Genomic DNA, 23,477 nt, shown 5'->3' with positions numbered 1-23,477 from the left:
GTGGATCTGCATACAAAAATTGTTGTCATAGGCTGTAGTACCCATTACGAACTTTAAATATGAAATTTGAAATAATTTCGGTTAATAATGTCGGAAAAATCATGAAAATACCGAATATCGGGAGGTACCGTTATATGGGGGCTATACGAAAACGTGGACCGACATGAACTTAACTATTTTCGAACTTAACCTGCATACTTGTAAACTATGCATGCATGCAAAATTTTAGCCCTCTATCTCAATTTGTTCGAAAGATAGCGTGATAACAACAGACAGACGGACATCGCTAGATCGTCTTAGAATTTTACACTGATCCAATATATATATATATATATATATATACTTTGTGGTTATTGTGGTTCTATATATATATATATATATATATATATATATATATATATATATATATATATATACTAGCTGGCCCGGTCCGCGTTGCCGGCCCGTAGTTTTTGTCTATTATGCATATATTCCCAAGCATAATTATTCACAGATATGACTGATATAAGTGTTCACGTACAGGTCGATTTAAAGTGTTTTAAAATACCTGTACCCATTTTTAACCAGTGGGCTTCAATATTTAAACCGTGGGCTTCAACTGTGTGGATGTGCTATACAAATCTATTAAAAAGTATATATCAATCTTATCGCCATATAAGGGATCAAATTAATTTTTAATATGGTAAAAATCGTAGCAAAATCTTCCAGTCAAATGAGCAGTAATTTGGAATTTGCTGTATTTTGTATACTACATAATTGAGGGCTGAATGATTTAAGAATAGCCAAAGTTAATTACTTTTTAAACCCATTAGCAACTTAGATTGTGCATTAGAGTCCTCATAAGTCCCCCTAACCATGTCAGTCTGTTTGTCCGCCAAATGGTGGACTTGAGAGGATATTATAACATGGATAAAAATTCTACAATTTGTAGATATGTTGAAATTTTAGTGTAAGATTTTCACCCCCCTAATACGCATTATTAGCCAAATTCTTTGAAATGTGGTTAAATTAGGAGGCACCTTCTTTATATGGGCACTACTCCGAAACATCGACCTACATTGAAAACTTTCTTCTACCCCTTATAATCCAAGATGACAAATAGAGGCCAAATCAAAAATATAGCAGAACAATATAGCATGTCATAGCATTTCGCGTGATTTAAATAAGTAAAAATAGTTTTATCCACCTCATAATTGAGGCAGAATGATAAGATGGGAATTAATTTTATTTGCCATTTAAATTGTAAGTTGGAGACCCCCTAAATTCCATATTTTCATCATAGGATAATTCAATGATGATTAAACAAATATTCGGTCCCGTGCTACTTTCTTATATTTGTAATTTGTTCATGTTTCCACAATTTATTTCATATGGATGCACATCCCAAATCTACGTTCCCAACCAATATTCTCTTGGGGGTTAAAAATTCAATAGAATACAAAATTTTCTTTTCTGACCACACATTAGATGTGAAAGTGGACTTGGGGATACTCCAATGTGGGGACTTTACTTAAATAAATTCCTATGTGGCAATTATCTGTATAATGGTTCCCTACCCCAGGGTGGCATAAATAAAATTTTTTAGCCAAATCAATTGATGAATGTGGTCAATACCAATATATGCCCTACTCTGAAAATTTCAAATTTTATGCGAAGAGGTTACCTTAGAAACAAAAATGTCAAATAAGGGCCAAAAAATGAAAAAAGTGGCCGGCCAAGACCCCAAAAATAACTTAAATCATAGATGGTTATATAAATATGAAATCGGGTTGTTCCCTTATCCATGAGTTATGATCGATATAAAGACCTGCAAAAGTGATTTTAGGTATTTTGAATGTTTGGGAAGAATTTCTGGAAGGATATAAAACCTTTTCTTACTAAAAGTCCCATTCGCTCTACTATTTTGCACCTTTTATTTCAATATTGGTATATTACTTATTATTCTCCCAAAGAATTTTGCATTTTGAGCTCTCATTGGACGGATCATTGTCACGCTTTGAAATGAGCCCCATTAAGCTTTTTCGGTCATTTTTGTTTGTTTAAACGTGTTCGCATCTTCCAGCTAACCCACGATGTAGGCCCTGGAGTTGAAAGGTAGATGTCAGTTAACATCCTATTTCGCACTTATTCAATTTTTTTAGTGAAAAATTATTCTTTATTTTGTTCACAAAAAAAATTTACAAAAAAAAGAATAACAAATTGAAAAAGTCTTCAACTTTTTCGCTGATTTTTTACAGCAAATGTTTTAAGATCCTTCCTTACAAAGTTTGTCAATAGAATGTACTATTACTTTAAAATTCGATTCCATTGAAAATGTTTTTTTGATTTTTGCAATGAGATCTCTTTTTCATGATTTTTCAGCGATTTAGAAAAAGTAATTATCTTTTAACTTTGGTGTGACCGCGTTAAATTATTTCGATATCATCTATTCCGTTTCGCCACCACATAATTCGCTACTACACTTCCATGTAACCCGCCATCAATTTCAGTTCTCAAGAAATCAAGTCAATTAAATAAATTGGTATAAATATTCGAATTCAAAAATAAAATATAAAAAAAAAACACTACAAATGTACATTAGAAAAAAGTAAGTCAAAATGGAAAAAAATCATGCAAAATAAAACATTACTATTGTACATTTGAAAAGTCAAAATGAAAATGTTAATATATCACATTTTTACGCGATTTTTTTGGATATTATCCTTTTCGGAGAGTAGACAACTCCGAATTTGTGTGAATCGTTAAAATTAATCCAGCGGTTCTTAAGTTATAAGCGTAGTAACTAACACAACTTACATTTATATATATAGATATATATATATATATATATATATATATATATATATATATATATATATATATATATATACTTTGTGGGGTCTATTATAAATATTCCGAGGAGAATGGTGGAGGATATAAAAATTGAAATAGTTAGAGTGTCACAACACACCCTCTCAATCACTACGTTTCAGTTGCACTTCATCTCGAAACTTTATGAATTTGCTTGTATTCAATGATTTTGTAAACGTGTCTGCTACTTGCGACTCTTTCGAAATATGTTGAAGCTTTATGATTCCTTTGCCTATATAATTTCGTATAAAGTGATACCTCGTATCAATATGTTCTGATCTTTTGCTGTCAGAAGTTTCGCGCTATGCCGATACATCCTCTGTTGTCCTCATAAATTAAAACACGTTTATTCTCATTTAGAATGTTCAAATCTATGAGAATTCCTCGTCTCTAATCCAAAGAGCTTCCCTAATCCAAAGAGCTTCCGAAACAGCATAACTGTATTCCGCTTCGCTGAGGTTGCAACTATAGTCTGTTTCTTACTGCTCCATGATACAGGGCAACCAAAAATATATACCCGCTTTCAGATTTGCGGTCTGTGTTATCTGAGGCCCAATCGACATCTAGAAACCCAATAAGCCCTTCATCACTAACATTATCTTGGTTAACCATGTCGAGTTCTTTAGTTTCTTTAATATGGCAAACAATTCTTTTTAATGCAAACCAATGTATCTCGCCTGGACTGTTTTGAAATCTACCCATGTACGGTATTTGATAACATATGCCCGATCGGACGCTTAACATTAAATACATTATGCTTCCCAGCATTTCACGATATGGTTTGTCCGTTAAATCTTGGGTTTCTATTGGAAGAATCAATGCCTTTTCCATTGGAGTTTTGTTCTTTTATATTCAATCTTCGTTCGCAAGTAATATTTTAGCGGTCCACAATCGTTTTCCTTCTCTATAGCTTTCAAATCATTTCCCGCAATCAATACATCGTCCACATATAGTAGTAAGTACAAAACCGAATTACTTTGAAACATTGTATAAAGACACGGACCATGTAAAGATTTCTTAAAACCAAGCTGGAGCAAGTAACCTCTGAACGATCACCGCTAATATTATCCGAATTGTACTAAGTTTCACCACCGGTGAATGGTGTCTTATTAGTCAATTCCGGTTCTCTAAAGCAGACGGACTACCATTTGCTTCCTCTATGATGCTAAATACACATTTGGACTTCAATACTTTATGGTTGACAGGGAATGGAACCATATCCCAAACACGATTTTCTTCAATAGAGTCAAGCTCTTCCTTCACAGCTTTGATCCAATTTTCTTTAAAGAAATCCCTCATGATTTCGTCATATGTTTTAGGCTCCACTATACAATGGGAAATTGCAGAATTGGCATTTTCTGTTATATTACCTATTAATTTTCCCCTTAATCTTTCGCTTCTTCTTGGAAACAGCTTCAGAATTTGGCCATGGCTTCATTTTCGTTAATTGTAGTTTCCTCCTCGCCAGAATCAATATCGTTATCATTTTCTGCAGAAGCCAATTCATTAGCTGAATTACTTTCATTATTACTGAAATCTGTTGCAAATAAGGAAAACAGTTTTCGACAAAACGAATACCTCTTGCATAACTATGTTTCGGATCTTTGGATTTGACTAGACGTTTAACCCATCGTTACCATTTCTTGTGATTTTGAATCCAGTTTTATTCATCCAAAAACTCTTAGTTTTAAAATTTTGGGCTTAAACTTGTACCACAATTCAGCAGGTGTCTTTTTGTCAGAAAGAGATTTGCAGGGACTTATATTTATAAGATATGTTGCTGTTAGAGCTGCTTCACCCCATAATTCTTTCGTAGAACCAGATTCTATAAGCATTGACCTTACATTTTCAACCAAAGTGCGGTTAAATATTTCAGCAAAAATCCGTTTTGCTGTGGGTAAGAAACTGTGTGTTGAAGCTGAATTCATTTTCTTTTAAAATATTCCTTTGCTTTGTTTGAAAGATGTGCTGTACCTTTGTCTACAGTTACTGCTGATATCGAGGTATTCTGCATTGCCGTAGCCGTTGCTTCAAATTCGGTAAATTGGTCAGATGCATTTAATTTTCTTTTGAGTAGATATATGACTGCGAAGTGGCTATAACCATCTATCTTAAAAAATACCCGTGCCCATCCCATGTTCGCGGATCAATTGGTCCGCATATATTATTGTGGATTCTTTCGAGAATGCGACTGGACTTTGGACGACTATCTTTAAAAGGACAACGACATTGCTTACCCTGAACAAATACATTGCACATGCTTAACAGGCTTAACATTTTCCAAACCATCAACCATTTATGTCGAATCATTTCTTCCAGAAAATTGTCACTAGGGTGACCCAGTCTTGAGTGCCAAATTTTCCCAAATCAGTTGTACTAAAACTTGCATTTGCCCTATCTTCAATTCTTATTAGCAGTTCGTACAAACTTCCTTTCTTGGGAGCTGTCATAATGACCTTTCCATCCCTTCTCAAAAGAGCAACATTTTTAGAAAGTTTAACGCATAATTCATTTTCTGTTAGCTTTGGCACAGACAGCAAGTTATCCCGAAGTCCTTTATGCTATGTTCTCATTGCACTTTCAATCATGTTGTTCGCTCTCAGAATTAGGTACACGAATTAACCCGTTCATACGGTACGATTCGTAATTCATAGTAAAATAATTCCTTCTTTCAAAAATTTTGTTTGTTGATGTTAATGGCAATTTATACGAAAATACATGAAATCTCACTAATATGATTAGAAGAAATTATTGTTTTTCTCCCAAAAGATTTATTATATCATTAATTTTACAATGTTCATTCAAGTTTTTAACTTTTTGTGTAAATGTTGACATTTTGAACATATTTTTGTATTTCTCTATTTTTAAATTCTGCTGGAGAGGCACTTGTCAAACATTTTGAAAATATTGCCTCTTTTGTTTCCAGTATTCTGTGAAATTTCAACTCATGGACAAAATGCGTACCTCGGATGAGACAGAAAACAAAATTTACTTTCGTTTGAATGCACATACGCCAATCGTCATTGTAGTTTTCATTCATAATTTTCAGTCCTCTCAAAAATTTTTTAAATTTTATTAAATTTTTCTATTTTGAATTTTTAAGTGTCATAATTTATTTTTTCGATAAATGCTCTCATTTGTTAGGGATGACACACATTTCATCTTAGTTCTGAGAGTCATTTGAATTGAACAAAGAACAAAAATCTTTGTTCGCACAGCAAATTTTGTGTGGGGAATTATGTAGATATTTCTTAAGTAATGGTCGAACTTCGCATTAACATATAGGACATCTTACATTGTGATTGGTGTATCTTTCCATTACCCTTTGCTTACACATTTCTTGTAAGCTGTATGATTTTTAGTGTCTTTAACATTTACGTTAATGGGTTCATTAAAATTTTGTAGATTTCTGAAACACCAATCTTGTTTACACATTAGAATCTATTTTGAGTACTAAATCTTCAGACTTATCTTTAATTATCTTAGAATCAGGGATCGCTGTCATGAAAAAAATTGACTTCGAACCAAACGAACGTGGTAATTCGGCACCAAGGAAATTTTTCGACTTATTCACACTACTAAATGCAGATGTCGTGGAAGTATCAATGCCACAACGATCATGCCTCTTCGCATAATCTGCCAATAGCCTCCGCTTAACTATTTCGATAAGTTTTCTTCATTCATATTTTCCAACGCGGCCACTACCGGGTCAAAATCTTCTAGTAGCGTGACAAAAAGTTGAGCAACGGCATCTCTTTCATCCACGTTTGTTCCAGACGTTTTTAATTTTCGTAAAAGCTCATCAAACAATAGTAAAGGTTTTCACAAATCATCACAAGGCTCGCAGAACCGCTAAATGTTTTCTTAACAATGTCTGACTCGTAACCGACTTCTTAGCAAATATATTTTGCAGAGCAGACCACATCTCCTTCGCTGCTTTCTTGTCGCGAAATTATTCCAAATAATCATTTGCTATTAGGCTGATGATTGTTGTCTTAGCCCTTTTGTCCTTTTTAGAAAATGTTTCAGCTAAGTTTTGTTCGGCTGGTGGAGTTTTCTTTATGGCATCCAGCAAATCCAACGAATCCAGATACATCCGCACTCGAAAACTCCTACGCCGATCTGAATGAGGAGTCACAAACCACAAACGGAATGACAAAGTTATTATACCCTCTATAATAAGGTGGAGGGTATAAAAATCAAAATGTTGAGAAGGGCCGGACCGATTTGGAGAATTTTTTAACACCTTCGCCATACTTCTACTTAGATTTTTATGGACAGAAAAATGGACCACGCCCACTTTTTGAATTTATCTAAAATATTTATATTTGCAAAAAAATAATGAAGATATCGGTTAAAAGATTACTATACGATATATTGATGACGTTCCCTCTAACCCTAAGCTGAGTAACTTGTTGCAGAAACCTGCAAAATGACGGATGCCAGCTGGTGGAATTAGGTCAGGTAAAGACCTTAACAAGGATCGAAGTGCCTTCTTGGATATTAATCATCGAAGGATAATTTACAAGTCGACAAAATAGTATACAATATCCTATGGTGGCGAGCATTATCTTTTAAACGCTACGAATTCAAAATTACAGCTCATGTAAATGGACGATGCCGTAAAGACTTTATAATACACAAACCGCTGATATATATTTTTTTATTTGATTTCAAATCCTGTGGATGGATTATGTGAAGCTAATTAATTTTACTAGAAAATATTAGCTGTAGGTGTGTGTACACATACAAAGTAATATGGAATCTTTTTGGGTTAGCGACTATTATCTTTTAAAAATTAATAAAAAAAGAATTGGTCTTGCGTTTTTTCAAAATAAAAAATGTTTTAAAATTTCTTGGCCAAATGTGCATCACCGGAAGGAGAAGAAGAAGAGTTGCAAGCGTTTGAAAGAAGAAATTTGTCCAGCATGAATTTGCAAGCTCTCAGCTATTTCTCTCTCGAACGGCTCTCTTTTACAGAGCTTTTCTGTTAACAGCCGACAGCAATTGTTACAAATTTTAGGGTAACCTGACACGCCTATAGTCGAAGGTAATGCTTTTTCAAAGTGAAAAGCTATAAGATTACAATTTATATCAGGAAGATTTGTATGCGTTAAACACCAAAGCTATGGACCAGGAATGCGGGCCGGTTCAGTTAGTTTTATTTAAATACTAGCTGGCCCGGTCCGCGTTGCCGGCCCGTAATTTTAGTCTTTAATGCTTATTATATCCCCCACCTTGGAAAGGAGGGTATATTAACTTTTTCATTCCGTTTGTAACATCCCTAAATGTTCGTCATAGACTCCGTCTGTATGTCTGTTTATTTAAATTACGATACAGCCCATATTATTTGACGTAGAGCTTCAAAATTTAGCAGAACAATTTGTACTGTGTATAGGATGGTTGGTATTGAAAATGGTCCACGTTTTGGTATAGTACCCATATAACGGTACCTCTCGAAATTCGTTATTTTGACGATTTTTGTCACATTTCTCATCGGATTTGTCCGCGTTGCCGGCCCGTAGTTTTAGTTCATAATGCAAATTTAGGATAGCATAATATTTCACAAATCTAGCTCATAAAGGTGAACAAATTTTAATATAAATATTGATTCGACTAAATAGAAATAAATAACTATGGAAGGAGGGCAAAATAATTTCTGAATAGTCAAAGTTAATTACGCTTTTACACCCATTACCATAGCACCTCAAATTGCGCATTAGAGTCCCCAAAAAGTCTATGTTCTTGTTCATAGTAAAATTCAATGACGATTAAACAATACCCGCGTTGTTGTCCGCCAATCGGTAAACATCACTATAGATCGGCGGGCCTGGGGACTATATGGGGACTGTACCAAAATATTTACGTATGTTGACATTTTTCTGTAAGACGGTTCTCTACTCACAAAGTAGCCTAAATACAGCAAATAATGGCCAAATCAGTTGAAAAACGTGGCCAAGACCACGGTCACAGCTGAAATCAGGGATACATTTATATAAGGGTTATACCAAAACGTGGCCCAACCAATATTCTCTTGGGGGTTACAAATTCAATAGAAAACAAAATTTTCTTTTCTGACCACCAATTAGATGTGAAAGTGGACTTGGAGATACTCTATTGTGGGGACTTTATTTAAATAAATTCCTGTGTGGCAATTATCTGTATGATGGTTCCCTACCCCAGGGTAGCATAAATACAATTTTTAGCCAAATCAATTAATGAATATGGTCAAGACCAAAATGGGCCCTACTCTGAAAATTTCAAACTTTATGCGAAGAGGTTTTCTACCTCCTTAGAAACAAATATGCCAAATAATGTCCAAAATATTAAAAAAGTGACCAAGACACCAAAAAAACTTAAATCATACGATGGTTATATAAATATGGAATCGGGTTGTACCCTTATCCGTGAGTTATGATCGATATCATGACCTGCAAAAGCGATTAAAGGTATCTCGAATGTTTGGGAAGAATTTCTGCAAGGATAGAAATTCTTCTCTTACTAAGAGTCCCATTCGCTCTACTATTTTCCACCCTTTATATTTGGTATTTTTCTGATTGTACATTGGACGGATTATTGTGACAGGAAAGAAGTAGTTCCACGCTTTGAAATGAGCCCCATTAGGGTTTTTCGGTAATTTTCGTTTGTTCAAATGTGTTCGCATCTTCCAGCTGAACCACGATGTCGGCCCTGGAGTTGAAAGGTAGATGTCAGTTAACATCGTATTTCCCACTTATTTAATTTTTGGGTGAAAATTTGTATATAGTGAAAAATTATTCTTTATTTTGTTCACAAAAAATTTACTGAATTCAATTAGATAATACAAATTGAAAAAAAAAGTGACAAAAGAAGAATAACACATTGAAAAAATCTTCAACTTGTTCGCTGATTATTTACAGAAAATGTTTAAAGATCCTTATATAGTTTGTCAATAGAATGTACTTCTATTTTAAAATTCGATTCCATTAAATTATTTCGACATCATCTATTCCGTTTCGCCACCACATAATTCGGTACTACACTTCCATGTAACTCGCCATCAATTTCATTTCTCAAGAAATAAAGTCAATTAAATAAATTGGTATTAATATTTGAATTCAAAAAAAAAAAATAAATAAATAAAAATAAAAAAACACTACAAATGTACATTAGAAAAAAGTAAGTCAAAATGGAAAAAAATTATGCAAAATAAAACATTACTATTGTACATTTCAAAAGTCAAAATGAAAATGTTAATATAACACATTTTTACGCGATTTTTTTGCATATTATCCTTTTCGGAGAGGAGACAATTCCGAATTTGTATGAATCGTTAAAATTAGTCCAGCGGTTCTTAAGTTATAAGCGTAGTAACTAACACATATATAGATTGATTGCCTAAGTCTGGATTGCCTAAACTTAATATTACTCTTTATTAAAGAGAAACATTCTCAAAATAAAACTGACAGCTTTGCAATTGATCGCCACCAATATCATGATTTCATATAGCTACTTTTGGATATGACGACTTTTGGGTTAAGCAAGCTCGTTAAATATCGAGAATTCTCAACTAAATGAGAATCACAATCACGAGAACAGCTTTTCCTGAAAGTACGAAAACAGAAAACTAGTAAAAATGTAAAAATTAATGTCAATCCTTCAAAATCAATATTTCAGGCAATCCGAAGCTGGCAACCAGACTACTGTGTTTAACTCGGCCAAATTCGCCTGGTAAAAAGTACTTTAGCCTGTAAGCTTTGCTAGATTTTCGCGTACGGGAACGATTTTAAAGTAAAAAAATGTAAACCCTATATAATATAAAACAATATTGCAATTATTATTTTTAATTACTTGTCGTATGAGTTTAGTAAGAAGGGCTTCTTTGGTTTTAAAGAACATAAAGTTTATTTTTTATTGTATTAATTTTTTTATTTTAAAAAGACCCACTTCAACTATTCTAATACAAATTGAAAATTATTTACAAAAAGTATCGTTTAACACGTCCCTTCCTTTTTAGACGTAGGGGCCTTAACCACTGATGCATTGTTCCAATATTTGTAAGAGCCTGGTGGTATGTAGCCGCATGGGGACAACGAATTCAGCCACCCTCTTATGCAGCGATAAAATTTGATGTTAATGCATTGCCAACGTCCACTTCAATCATATATCTACTCGCATAGCGGGGGAAAGGATTTCCTCACAACTGCTAGAGGTAAGAATACAACAGGTCAAAGTTCATCAGATCATGAAAAGCGAAGCGTAGTAAATGTGGTCGTGTGTCATATTCGACCGCAGTCGGGCGCTAAGTCTGTGTTTTTGCTTTATATGTGTACACCACAATGAAACTAAGCGTAAGTGCGTACCGCGCACACGCATCGGCTCACAAGAAAATATTGTCGAGCGGTTATCACTCACAACTGAACTACGGCAGTACCGGGGCAGCGGCCTCATCGTCGACAGCCTCATCGGCCGGTTTATATGCGGTAAGTTGAGATTAGCATATTAGTATCGAAACCTCAGTGTTATCCTGTAGCCGTTTAATAGTTCATTCCATTTGTCCATTTAGATTGAAACTAGCGAAGTTCCGATTACATTTCCTCAAACAATGAATCAAGCGGATTGTAATAACAGTGACTCGGATGTGATTAGTCCCACTGGCACCAGCAGTTCGGGACATGATCATGTTCGTGTCGATAATAAACGCCGATCAAAGCGACGGGACGATGACCAGAACAGTAACGCTCATTCCTCTGATAGTAAAAGTCCGAGTCAGAGGTAAGTTTCAAGGACATTATTGAATAATTACAAACACCATCCAAATAATACATTCATACATACCGAAAACATACATATTATACAACTTTGCTATGTTTCTACACAGTGGCATACGATCTGCTGCCAAAGGCAATTTGCAGTTATGTAAATACATTTTATTGGTGTACATGTAACGCTGGATTAAGTCGAACATCTCTCTCACTCTCACTCTTACATATATGTACATTCGAAATAAATGATAACATATATGTTGATTGTATGTGAACCTAACGATCTTGGTATGATCCAATATACTTATGTGCTGGTGGAATGTTGGATGCGGTTCTGCTAACGTTTCTCCAACATTTGTACCTCTACAAACCCTAATTGCAATGTTTAAAACCAAAATCATACTACATTGATTTTCTCCACCACCCCAAATTAATACCCACAATGGGCGAGTTCAAATAAAAATAAAAAAATACCGCATCATTTTTTTTATAGATTTGAAAAGTATGTTTAGGTATACCGTATATTCGACATAATGTTGTTCTTATTTATCACTCCCAGAAATATTGACAGTATATTCGGCATATATATTCGACAGTATAATACGGAGTGTGTTTTACATATCATTCATTTACTCAAAGAGTTATCTTACTTTATCTTTCTATTAAATTCAAAATCCATGGAACACAAGGAGTGACAAAAATTACCTTGGCGTTCTACATGAATCAGCATAACCGTATAGGGTAAGTGTACCAGTAGTCGGCACTTTTAGGATTTTCGCGTTTTTAATAGGTCACCATTATGAGTGGAACTTTTCAATTATTACGAAGTTAATTTATTCAGATTCGAAATTTTGTATAGTTTTTGCAATAATAAATAAAGTTTTAATAACTTTTTATTAAATTAATTAAATTAAATTTCATAAATTTGTAGTTTTATTAAAACAATGCTTTTTTGCCAGTAGTCGGCACCACTTGCTAATTATCGGTATGGCATGTTCCAACAGTCGGCATACCAATTTTTTTTGTAAGAATAGTGAATAATAATAACAAATTAATTCATTAAAATATAATATTTTTGTTTAGTTAAACTGATTCGACGTCTTTATTGTACTTTTCTTAAGAATATGGATTGTTGAGGACCTTCACAGACAAAAATTTAATTTTTATTAGAATAAATCATCTTTTCTTACCGAAATTGTACAGCTGTAAAGATAGCTGACAATATATTTGAAGCAAACAAAATACATAGTTTCATTTATTTGGGCTTAAAAATAAAAAGTGCCGACTACTAGGACATGCTGAACTTAGGCACACTTACCCTATGCATTGGGTTCATGAAGCTCCTAATGTGATGTATCTTTCGATAAGTGAATGAGCTCTTAACAATGATAATTGCGCAGTAATTGCTGAAAGTATGTTTATCTTTGGCTGCACTTTGTTTCTTGTACCAAAAGGGTCTCAAGTGTTTCAAAACAATTATATTTACCGTTCTTAACACACATGAGTAGCACATTCATGAGCGCAAAAACGTCGTATTCGTTTGAACCCTTCAGATGCAAGTTAAGTTCGTTTAATTTGGAAAAATATCGGCAAATATATTCGGGTTTCCTTCGAAGAATATTGGTACTCCACTAATCGTGTCAGTGCCTATCCCCTGGAAAACTAACGTATCTCGGTATGGATAGGAAGATATGTATGTAGACTACCCATTTCTTTACAAAACTTCTGAGCTTGTGAAGGCCTTGTTTTTATGTAATTTACAATTTTTTACAGCTTTATTTAGCACAGTTCTTAAATCATGCTTTTGAAGTCTAAAATTAGTCCACAAAGAACAGTAACTTTTCTGAAGAACTCTCTCACTGATACTTTTGCTTCGCTCGTTCCACGACTAAATGGCTTTCACAACAGAATATATTCATCCCTTAATCTTTCCGAAGTTTAATCATAATCCTAAGCTTGTGTTTTTCCGCCCTTCTAATGAATAAATGAATACAAGAGCATGTTAGCAGTATACAATAAGGTGTCGTGGGTGTTATTGGTGGCAGGGTGGGTATCACAACCCGCTACTTACAAATAAGCAGACTAATATTGCGCATTCAAAATTTGACAGAGATTTTAAAAACACTGAGGTAGCTTTTCTGCTTTCGGCTAAAATACCGCAGAGCAACATTCGGGCAGCGTGTGACGGTTTCATTGGCCGTAAGTCCATAATTCGTGCCAAAGGTGATCAATTCGAACAAATCTAGTCTTATTCTAAAATTTGATGCTATTTCCGACATTTAAAAAAATGTTAAAATTATGGCGTTTGACATTGTTGCAGTTTTTTTATATCACCTTGTAGTGTATATAACTTATGTCAACAATATCATTGAAATCGGTATACTGCGCCTTACAGATACAATAGGTTAAAGCCTATATAATCCAGGTTATTATGTGCATCAATTCATCTTTTTTGGGCATATACTATGCCTTTGGATGGTAGAAACGTTAAATAGCGGTCTTATGCAGCCGTGTGTGCCACTTCATACCGATCAGAAGACCAGTTCAACCTCTCCATCGTATAAATAAAATAGTATTCTAGAAATATAAAGACTGCTTCATGAACTTGTTTATTGATCTTAATTTGGAAAGTACTGATTTCCCATGACATGCCCATGTTAAAATGAGCAGTTAGGATGCTATGATGACACATAAGCAGCTTGGCATCATGGCTCATCTTTCATGTGTCATATCAAAAAGAGATTTGTAATTTGAAATTAATAAGCCATGCCATGTCACGATGTCAAGCTGCTTATGTATCATCACCTAAAGAACTGCTGCTACACTTACATTGAATACTCGTACTTGAACGTTGTCTATCCAAAAATAACAAAGCAAACAAGGTAGAAGTAAGGTGGAAATGGAAGTATCCCTTTCCCTTTATATTTTCCGTTGAACTTCATCAGCATTAGACGAAGAGCTAACCACGTGCTACAATCCAACATCCGACACGTCACTTGTCAATTATAAATAATATTTATAATTTGTTTTTATACCCTCCACCATACATAGCATGGAGGGTATATTAAGTTCATCATTCCGTTTGTAATTCATCAAAATAAATCTTGATCAGCGTAAAATTCTGTGACGATTTAGCCCGTATATCCGTCTGTTGTAATCACACTAGATTCAAAACGAATAAAGATAGGCAGCTACACTTTACCCCCTCAAAAAGAATGTTCTATATGGGTCCACGATATCGTATATCCCCGTATAACTGTACCTCCCGATATCGGTATTTTGATGATTTTTGCCAATTTTTTAAATGGAATTGTCTGAAATTATACACGAAGAGTTCTCCAGCACCACGTCTTCGTATAGCCCCTATATAAAGTTTTCATTTAAGCGGCATTTTTCGACGGATTTTTTTTTTAAATTTTTCAACTCCGAATTGAGGATGGTAAAAAAAGTTCGGCCCGGCCGATCTTAGCTGCTTTTTTAACTTGTTTAATAATAAATTCAACAATAATTTTAATAAGGAAAATATACACCATCGAATGGCTGAGTCAATTTTCAGGTCGAATTCGAATTTGTTTTATCATATTGTTATCCAGTGCAATTTAATTGTGAGCATCGCAGGTCTGGCACCACAAAATCGTGGGTTTGTAGAATCTCTATCAAATTAATCTTGTCCAGCCCATCCATGACCCTATCAACGTGATGGCTAACTTGTTAGAAACTGTTTGGTTCTTCAAACATCTACTCAACCGCCATCTTTGAATGAGTCTCCTCTCAGTGAAAATGTAATTGAACAGTTTAATTGTCTCAATTTTCATTTAGTTTTATAGTTGTACACTTTTCTTCTCGTTCATATGCCTTCTTTGCATTTAATTGTTTTCTTTTATTGCTACCAATGCCAATCAATAAAAAGACCTCCAGTTAGACATTGAAATTGGGAATCATTAATGTTACTAATTACCTCCTAATATGTACTTACAGACAGACATACTACCACTAATGTTCCTAGATTAATAGTCACTTATGCAACGTTTAAATGTTTACCATTTCTTAAGATCTCCTTCCTCTTCGTCGACAACATTTTCTCAGAGTATGGGAAATAACATTAGCCGTGTTGCAACGCGCCAAGCTGCCATTAAGAGCTATACGGAAAGGGATCGTCTCACTCTATCGGATCATTCATCGGTCGATTATACCAATCGGAGACATGTAACGCTGCTTCTGAATAGCCCATCATCGGAAATTCTGAATAGTATTGCAAATTCTGCAACCAGTAACTCGCTCAATTACCAGCACCAGCAGCAGAACATTTCCGATCGACAGGCCGATAGTCTAAGGAGTAGTAACAATGACAATGAGAATTTGGCAGCGGCCAACACAAATGGTACTAATCCAAATCAAAATCAAAAGTGGAAGAGTGTCCGAGCAGTTATGGCCTATTATTGTTCGTTGCGACGCATTAAGAGGAACGGTCCACTTTAAAATAACATAAATCTTTGTTTTTGTATCTAATCTACTACTACTACTACAACTACTCACCTTAATAATCGTATCTATCCAACATTAAATATAACTTAGTTCTTCATAACGAAAACTCATGATTCTTCCATTAAACACACATACAAACGTATACACATACATGCATATATTTGTTAGGATACGTGCATGTGTGTGTGTAATAAAAACTAGACACTTGACATCCTACCAACATGCATACATCTACACATGATCCTTAACCACCACACCCCCTTCTGTAGTACATATAAATATATTCAATGGTACATATATTTTTATACTTTCTACTTGGTGTAAGGAATGCCGTCCTACTAATCTAACTCTTTCACTTCTAAATCATTCAATTGTGCTGGGCATACTTCAATTAGAGCGATAGTGTGCGATGTGAAGAAACCTTCAGTTGCTACATGATCACGAAATATTTCAGGCCGGTTATTTTTATGGGTCTTGTCATTGATCTGAGCTATATTTGTGAGGAGAGTTTTTCGGAAATTATCTCAACTGATATTTTTTTTCGAATGCGTTTCATACAAATCGGCTCATTTTACGTGTCGTTTAAATAGACAAATTGCCTTCAATCAGTGGTGGTTTTCACAACCGCGTACATAAATTTTGAAAATGACATTACGTTTAAAAATATTTGATGGAGAGGTAAATAAATATAACTATAAAATGTCATTCATCTACGGTGGTTCAGAATACATTTCAGTCCTGTCCAAAATATCAATTTTTTCATAAACGATTTTTAACGGCTCTATGTATTTCGACAGTATACATATTGAAACTAATAAATTCAAATAATTCTGAAAAAATATTGAAAAAATAAGGCCACCAAAGTGAGATATTTTGTTCATATTTCGTTAGGTTTTTTTTATTTTCTCGGACCATTGACTTTTTTTCATGTAGCTTTTCTATTTATACTCAGGTACTATATTTTAAATAAATTTCAACTTCAGTGACACCCGCTAAGGCTGTCCTTTTTCAGCCCGCATATGCTTGTCTGTTTAACCTTTTATATAGTTTATTAAATTATACGTGTGTTTTCTCTTACCTTTTTTTTGCCTATATACACATGTTTCAACTTAGAAATGTTAAACACCAATTGCATATTTCAGATACTGTTTTCAATTTCATTTATTTTATTTTTTTATTTTTTATCTACATCCAATTCCAAAAATTGTTGTTTTACCTTTGAAAAATGTACAATATATAATAATGGTATGATATCCGAATATTAAATCGTTCCACAAGCAATTTAAACTGGAATATGGAGAATGTTATTTATTTGGAAATGTGCTAGCAGTTGGTTGATAAACGACCTAAAGGATTACATGCATGTAGCACCGAAGAACGATTAGTATTCAACGATAAGGTAAATAAATTCATCAAATGCTTTTCCGAAATCTACAAAGATATGGAGTCAACCTAAATTATAAATGGCAAATACGATATCTGGTCAATTGACGTAGTTAATATCCAGGTATTAGACAATCAAAAACGTTTGACTTTGAAATTGGGTTGATGCAATTGCCGAAAATTTGTAACATAACTCTATTGTCCAAAAACTAATACACACTAGTCCCACTAGAACCAAACGGATTATTAAAAATAAATTGGTAATGTGTTTGGCACTAATACATGTAGCTCAGATTGTGTCATCACAACAACAATTGCACACAAAGGACACAATTACACCGAGCTCTTTTTCCAGTGGAGTGTGATGGACAAAATTAAAACAAGTACAAATGCTTCAGATATTGATACTTCCAATGTGTTATTAGTACATATTATTGCGCCTAATAAGAAAATGTGAAGATGCATTGCCTTCGATAAACGCCATTCACCCATGTCATCTACAGTTTTTTACGTAAATGAAATTTTTTAAATATCTGATTCTTTATGTCTTATTATTATTCTTCCTTTACGTTGAGTAAATTGTTTTTTTTTTTAATTTGTAAAATAATAATTAAAATATTTTTTAAGAAAATTTATCATTTGTTTTCATAATTATTTTGACCTTTCTTAAGAAACAAGTGATTAAAACACTCTCACATCCATGCAAATGATCAAAAAATTGAAAAGATAAATCTTGACCTTTAATACCTCTGCAACGACTGATCCATGGTACAATGAATACAAGGTAGGCTAACTTTGAAAAAAATGCAAGTATGGAGGTCTATCTGTTTGGCTTGTAATGTCAGAATTACTATCAAAACAATAAAAAAGCAAACAACTTGTTGCATTTATTTTGAATAAATAATTGAAAACCGCGAAGACTGAATGAAAAGTCAAAATATCTTTTCAAAATCATGTCTATATATATCTCTTATGGTTTATTTCGCGACAAAAACTGTAGATTTTGTGGATGCATACGCAATAAGCATTTTGAAAACACCCAAATTTGAATATTTTCTGTACTATTTTTTTTATTATTGAAAAGAATACACACACATAAACAAATTAAGTCGACATATTAAGCCAGAAAAATAAAAAAATTTAAATCATATGGTAGTTCTGCCCTACCTTGAATTTATTGTACCATGGACTGATCCTAATTTGAGAACTTTTAATTGTTTAACGTGTCAAATATGTGTCGTCTATACATGGTACCAAGGTAGAATTACAAGGTAGCCCTATGAGGCCAGCTGTAGGCGACATGATATGTCAAACGAATTGGTGTAATATGAATTCGCCCTACAGATACATTAAATGAAAACAATCCTAAACAATTATTAAAATTGAAAAATTTGGAAGAAGTTAAAAGCAAACCAAATATGAGGTGTTGTGTGGTTTGTAAACGAACGCATATTGGAGGACAAACAAAGACCAATCCTTCCTTTAGTTCATTCATATGTCTATTCACCAATTCTAATCCCTCAAAGTGAAAATAATTCACCCAGATAATAGCCTATGTTCTTTTATATCTTCATCAGATCATATTTGAACATTAGATCTGGTACCTATTCTACAAAGGGTCGAAATATTGAATAACATTATTCTCATAAAATGTGATATTATTCCCTTTTCTCTTCAAAGTATCAATATTAGATTTAGTGGTAAGTTTGAATTATTTAATTTATGATACGTCCTTCAAATAAAGTAAACACAAAGAAATGGTCAAATTCTGAGGATATAAATCTGTCGAAACTCCGGCTGAACTTTTTTACCTAAAAACAGATTTGTGATAAAGTGCAAATACAATACAAATAAAATATAATCGAGAAGGAGTAGTATTTTCATGTGGCCAAGCAAGGAGGAAGGATTGAAATAGAGTACGATGTGTGGAATCAATTTGAATCCCTACTCCAAAATCTGTTGTCATAATTTTAACCCGAAATATTTGATTGGAAAACGACCCAGAGTACTTACCATTTCATAGCTTCTAAACTGGAGGAGAATAGTTTTGAAACTGCGCAAAAATTAATTCTTTTTAAAGACTTTGTTCCCTGTTCCAATTTTTTCATAATTTAAAAGGGGAACGTATCATCTTTACACTCATACAAACCAATATGGGATAGAAATAACCAGTGTAATATTCGGCACGGAATGTTATTGATAGACGAATCCTTTAAGACCTTGAGATTAGAAATTGGTCTCATTTCACAAATAATAATTTTTAGGTCTAAAATAAATAAAAAAAATCCACTATATGAGATGCGCAAATATGCTTTCTTCAAAAATCCATAATTTGAGAGCGTTATATTTTCTTTAAAAATCGAGGATTTGATGTGTTGAAGGAATATAGATTTTTTATAAATCCACGGAAAAGTCCATTATTTGGAGCAGCAGCTTCTGTAAATTATCCTCATTTTTAGAGGTTGTTCCGTGGATTCTTGCCTTATTTCGAGTCTTCGACTGTTTGTTTGCTTTTACACAAAATTTGCTTTTACGCATTTTTGACGAAAATTGAGGCATTGCATTCATTTTTCGCGCTTTAACAATGAGGAAAAATATAAAAATTAAAAAAAAAAAAAAATGAAAGCAACTCGTTGCATATAATTGCATATAATGACAGGAAGCGGGCATAGCCTCAGGACTGTATTGATGTTGTTTTACGAAGCTGTTCTACCTTCTTATTGTACCATGTGTCTATCTATTAAGAAATTACAGAATTTTGAAAAAAGTACTATGAACCCACAACTCAGATTTACAAAATCGCATGTTTGGTGTGCAATGCGTTTTCCCCACAACTCAGATTTACAAAATCGCATGTTTTGTGTGCAATGCGTTTTCCCCAATTTTGGACTTACAACCTGTTTTTACTACATATCACGAATGAAATAACATTTGGATTTTTTGTAGGTAACACCGTGTTACGGAATTCACCAAAATTATATACATTTCTACAAATGCCTACATTTATAGGACCCTACATTTGATTTTATTTGTTTTTTTAGCAAATTTTCTTCTATTTCAAAAAAGTGAAGAATTGTTTGTACAAATTCTGTAACCTCAAAATAGTTATCATATTATTAGTGGGGAACTGGATTTGTTTCGTAGAGAGTGTAATGTTTCGGATTGAGATGCAAAACTCATTAATCTCCACAGTGTTTTACCAGGACAAGAGTCTGTTTATAAATCCCAAATCGTAGCTTAGATCAATGATGACTAACAAAAAAAAAAAAAAAACAGATCACAAGCACTGAAGATTTCATGCGTCGAGCCGTTTGATAATGGATCATTTTTTTTGTTTTCAATATTTAGAATTCGAATCAAATCGGCAAGGACAACTGGCAAGTTTCTTCGAAACACATATTACGATAAATTAAGTTAAAACCTTTTTTGTGTTTTTTTTTTTCGTTCGAGACAAACGTAGGGATCTGAAATTTGCAATGAAAGTAATGCCAGAGAGACTCTGCAATGCATTTTGCCGTGGTGTGAATGGTGGCTGTTTCTTGGAAGGTAGTATTTGTTATTTATTGAGTATTACTGAGAAGTATTCCATAAAGCATATGCGAGCTAAACATCATAACAGCCCAAGTTCGACTCAAATGCTGCTAGCAAATCTTTTTCAGAGAAAATCTTGTTTTGAGACGGCAACATCTGCAAACCTAGGTCTGTCGTTCAAATCCCCAGTCGGTCTCAGCCTTAATAATTTATTTTTCCAGAAATCATTGCAAATGGAAGCTCTCTGGCTTCCTTTTTTACAGAACAATTCAGGTAATGACACTCATCCCGAAGAGAACTAAATTAATAAAATCATAAAACGTAATCTCCACCCTATCCGGCTCAATTTCAAACAGTTTAAAATTACTTTGACACATTGACAATGATGTTACTATAGTAAAATGTTACATTGCATCCGAAATTATTGGCACATGTTTATTAAAAAATAATAAAACATATATTTTTGTTAGGTATGCGGTATGTTCAATTCCTACCGCCTTCTAATGTAAATTTCATAACTAAATACCCCAAGAAATATACGATTACATACAAATGAAATGACCAATTTTCTAACATTCTATTGTGCGTCAGAAGTTAATTTTATTTCAATAAAAAACGACGCCTGATTTTTTTTTTTTTTGTTTTCATTTGTTATTTTTCTTCTGATAACACGTTCTATATTAAAGCTTCCGCCTGCTTGATTTCACAATAGGGCCGACCAATTTCCTTTTGTTTAGTTGTCATACTTTGCCGATAAAGCTCGATATAGAACAACAATGTGCCTGAAAGATAGCACGGTGCCGTTTGTAATTAAAACGCAATTTAAATTACTGATTATATTAAAAAATAGAAAATACGCACACACACACTGAAGTGCTATTTATCAGTGGCAAAATGATAATGTATAATAGTTTCGCGTTAATAACGGTGATGTCGATCATCGAAACAGGAAACAAAACATTAACCAATTTGATAGGCAACATCTGATGAATGTTTGTAGCGACATCTCCACTTTATTTTTGTTCGTCATATACTAAAACGAAATTTCACATACAAAACATAGAATATCGTTGAAATCGAAAAATAATTAAAGTTAAGTTTTTAAATCTATGCCACAGAACTGTTTATTGTTTCACAGAATGACATTATTTTGTTATCTGCGCTTCTCGGTTTATTTGCAGACGAATTCGAAAGTATGCCTTTGTTGTCATTACCGATTTGTATACATGTATTGGAATTCTGACTATCTCTTGAAAGAAAGCTTGTCGACCGTTTATTTGGAATAATTTATTGAATTATAATAATATACATATTTATTCTTCTGACTCTCCTAACTAACTTCCTCCGTTCCGTATAGAAAAATATTAATATATATCTTATATTACATACATATTTTATTTCATATTCAAATATATACATATTACTGTTGTAATCGTAATGTAGAGAGAGATTCATGTATGTCATACGAAGATATTGTTCCGCTAAAAGAAACAACAAGGTTGTAGGTATCAGGAAATCCGAAATCCAAGAACAAATTTCAATTTAAGAGACTGCACAATTCCTTTATTAAGCTAGCAAATGCAATTATGTGTTTTAACTGCCACTTGAGTAATGCTTTGAATGACATTTTGAATTCGTTTAGGAAATCACGTATCGGAGATGGAACTTCGGATCAGAATCCGATTGGTAAGTCAACAAAATACAAAACAAAAAAATAAAACCTACTAAAAGAAAAGCTTAACTAATGGGTTGTCTAATCGGCATGTACGCTTGTTAAACAAACAAAAACCAATTTAAATAAGAAAAACAAAATCAACCAAATCCAATTAAATAAGCACACATTCGTACATAACCATTTTTTGAGAAGTAATTTTGTTTTTTGTTTTTTCGCATCCCTATTTATATCTATATATATGAATAAAAGTTTAGAATTGCTAATTTGCTGCCAGTTGTCCGATTGACATACATACCTCCGTATACAATACTTTTTTGAAATTTAGTGCTCCTTCTTCTTTTTATTAGTGGTACAGCAAAAGTTAACATGACCACGACACAACCGAATGAAATGAATAGCTCTGTCGTTGGCAATTGCTTCTTGTTTCCGTTCCGTTTCCGTTCTGTTCATTTTTTTTTCACCTAACATCTTTTACGTTTCTCATACATACTTATTTGTCATAAACGAAGTTTGTTGGAATTTTGACATAGCCATAAGTGATACGCTGCAGTTGCGTTCTTGTAAATACGTTGCGTTAAATTGAACTGTTAAATGTCCAACCTTTGTAATGGAGAGAGTTCACGGACTGGTATCCGCACCATAGTCAAGTCTTGTCTTAGCGACGTTGAAAACTCCATGCCAAAACGTATGTAGGAAATATAGAAGTAAAATGTATGATAAATCTAAGGCGGAAAACAATTGAGTTGTAGTTTAAGCTAATATGAATAGATTGGAATGAATTTCTCTTGTAAGTTTCCAAAATTATTGTT

At 33.5% G+C, this 23,477-nt stretch overlaps 2 protein-coding genes across 2 annotated transcripts in view; both read left to right on the top strand.

The window, feature by feature from the left end:
* Positions 1 to 23,477, top strand: part of LOC131804698 (uncharacterized) — a 120,619-nt gene that overhangs the window by 52,912 nt on the left and 44,230 nt on the right. The window contains exons 2-3 of the mRNA XM_059127760.1: positions 10,847 to 11,312; positions 11,396 to 11,604. Of these exons, the coding sequence (XP_058983743.1) occupies positions 11,169 to 11,312; positions 11,396 to 11,604 (353 nt within the window). The 5' untranslated portion in view covers positions 10,847 to 11,168. The remainder of the gene's footprint in view (positions 1 to 10,846; positions 11,313 to 11,395; positions 11,605 to 23,477) is intronic.
* On the top strand, positions 14,815 to 16,811 carry LOC101900573 (ankyrin repeat and ELMO domain-containing protein D-like). The gene has a single exon (XM_059127761.1). The coding sequence runs from the start codon at positions 15,615 to 15,617 to the stop codon at positions 16,071 to 16,073; it is 459 nt and encodes a 152-aa protein (XP_058983744.1). The 5' UTR covers positions 14,815 to 15,614; the 3' UTR covers positions 16,074 to 16,811.

The sequence above is a fragment of the Musca domestica genome, unplaced genomic scaffold (assembly GCF_030504385.1).
Source record: "Musca domestica strain aabys unplaced genomic scaffold, Musca_domestica.polishedcontigs.V.1.1 47, whole genome shotgun sequence".
NCBI classification, from domain to species: domain Eukaryota; kingdom Metazoa; phylum Arthropoda; class Insecta; order Diptera; family Muscidae; genus Musca; species Musca domestica.
The sequence above is the reverse complement of the archived record's forward strand: the minus strand, read 5'-3'. Positions and strand labels throughout refer to the sequence as shown.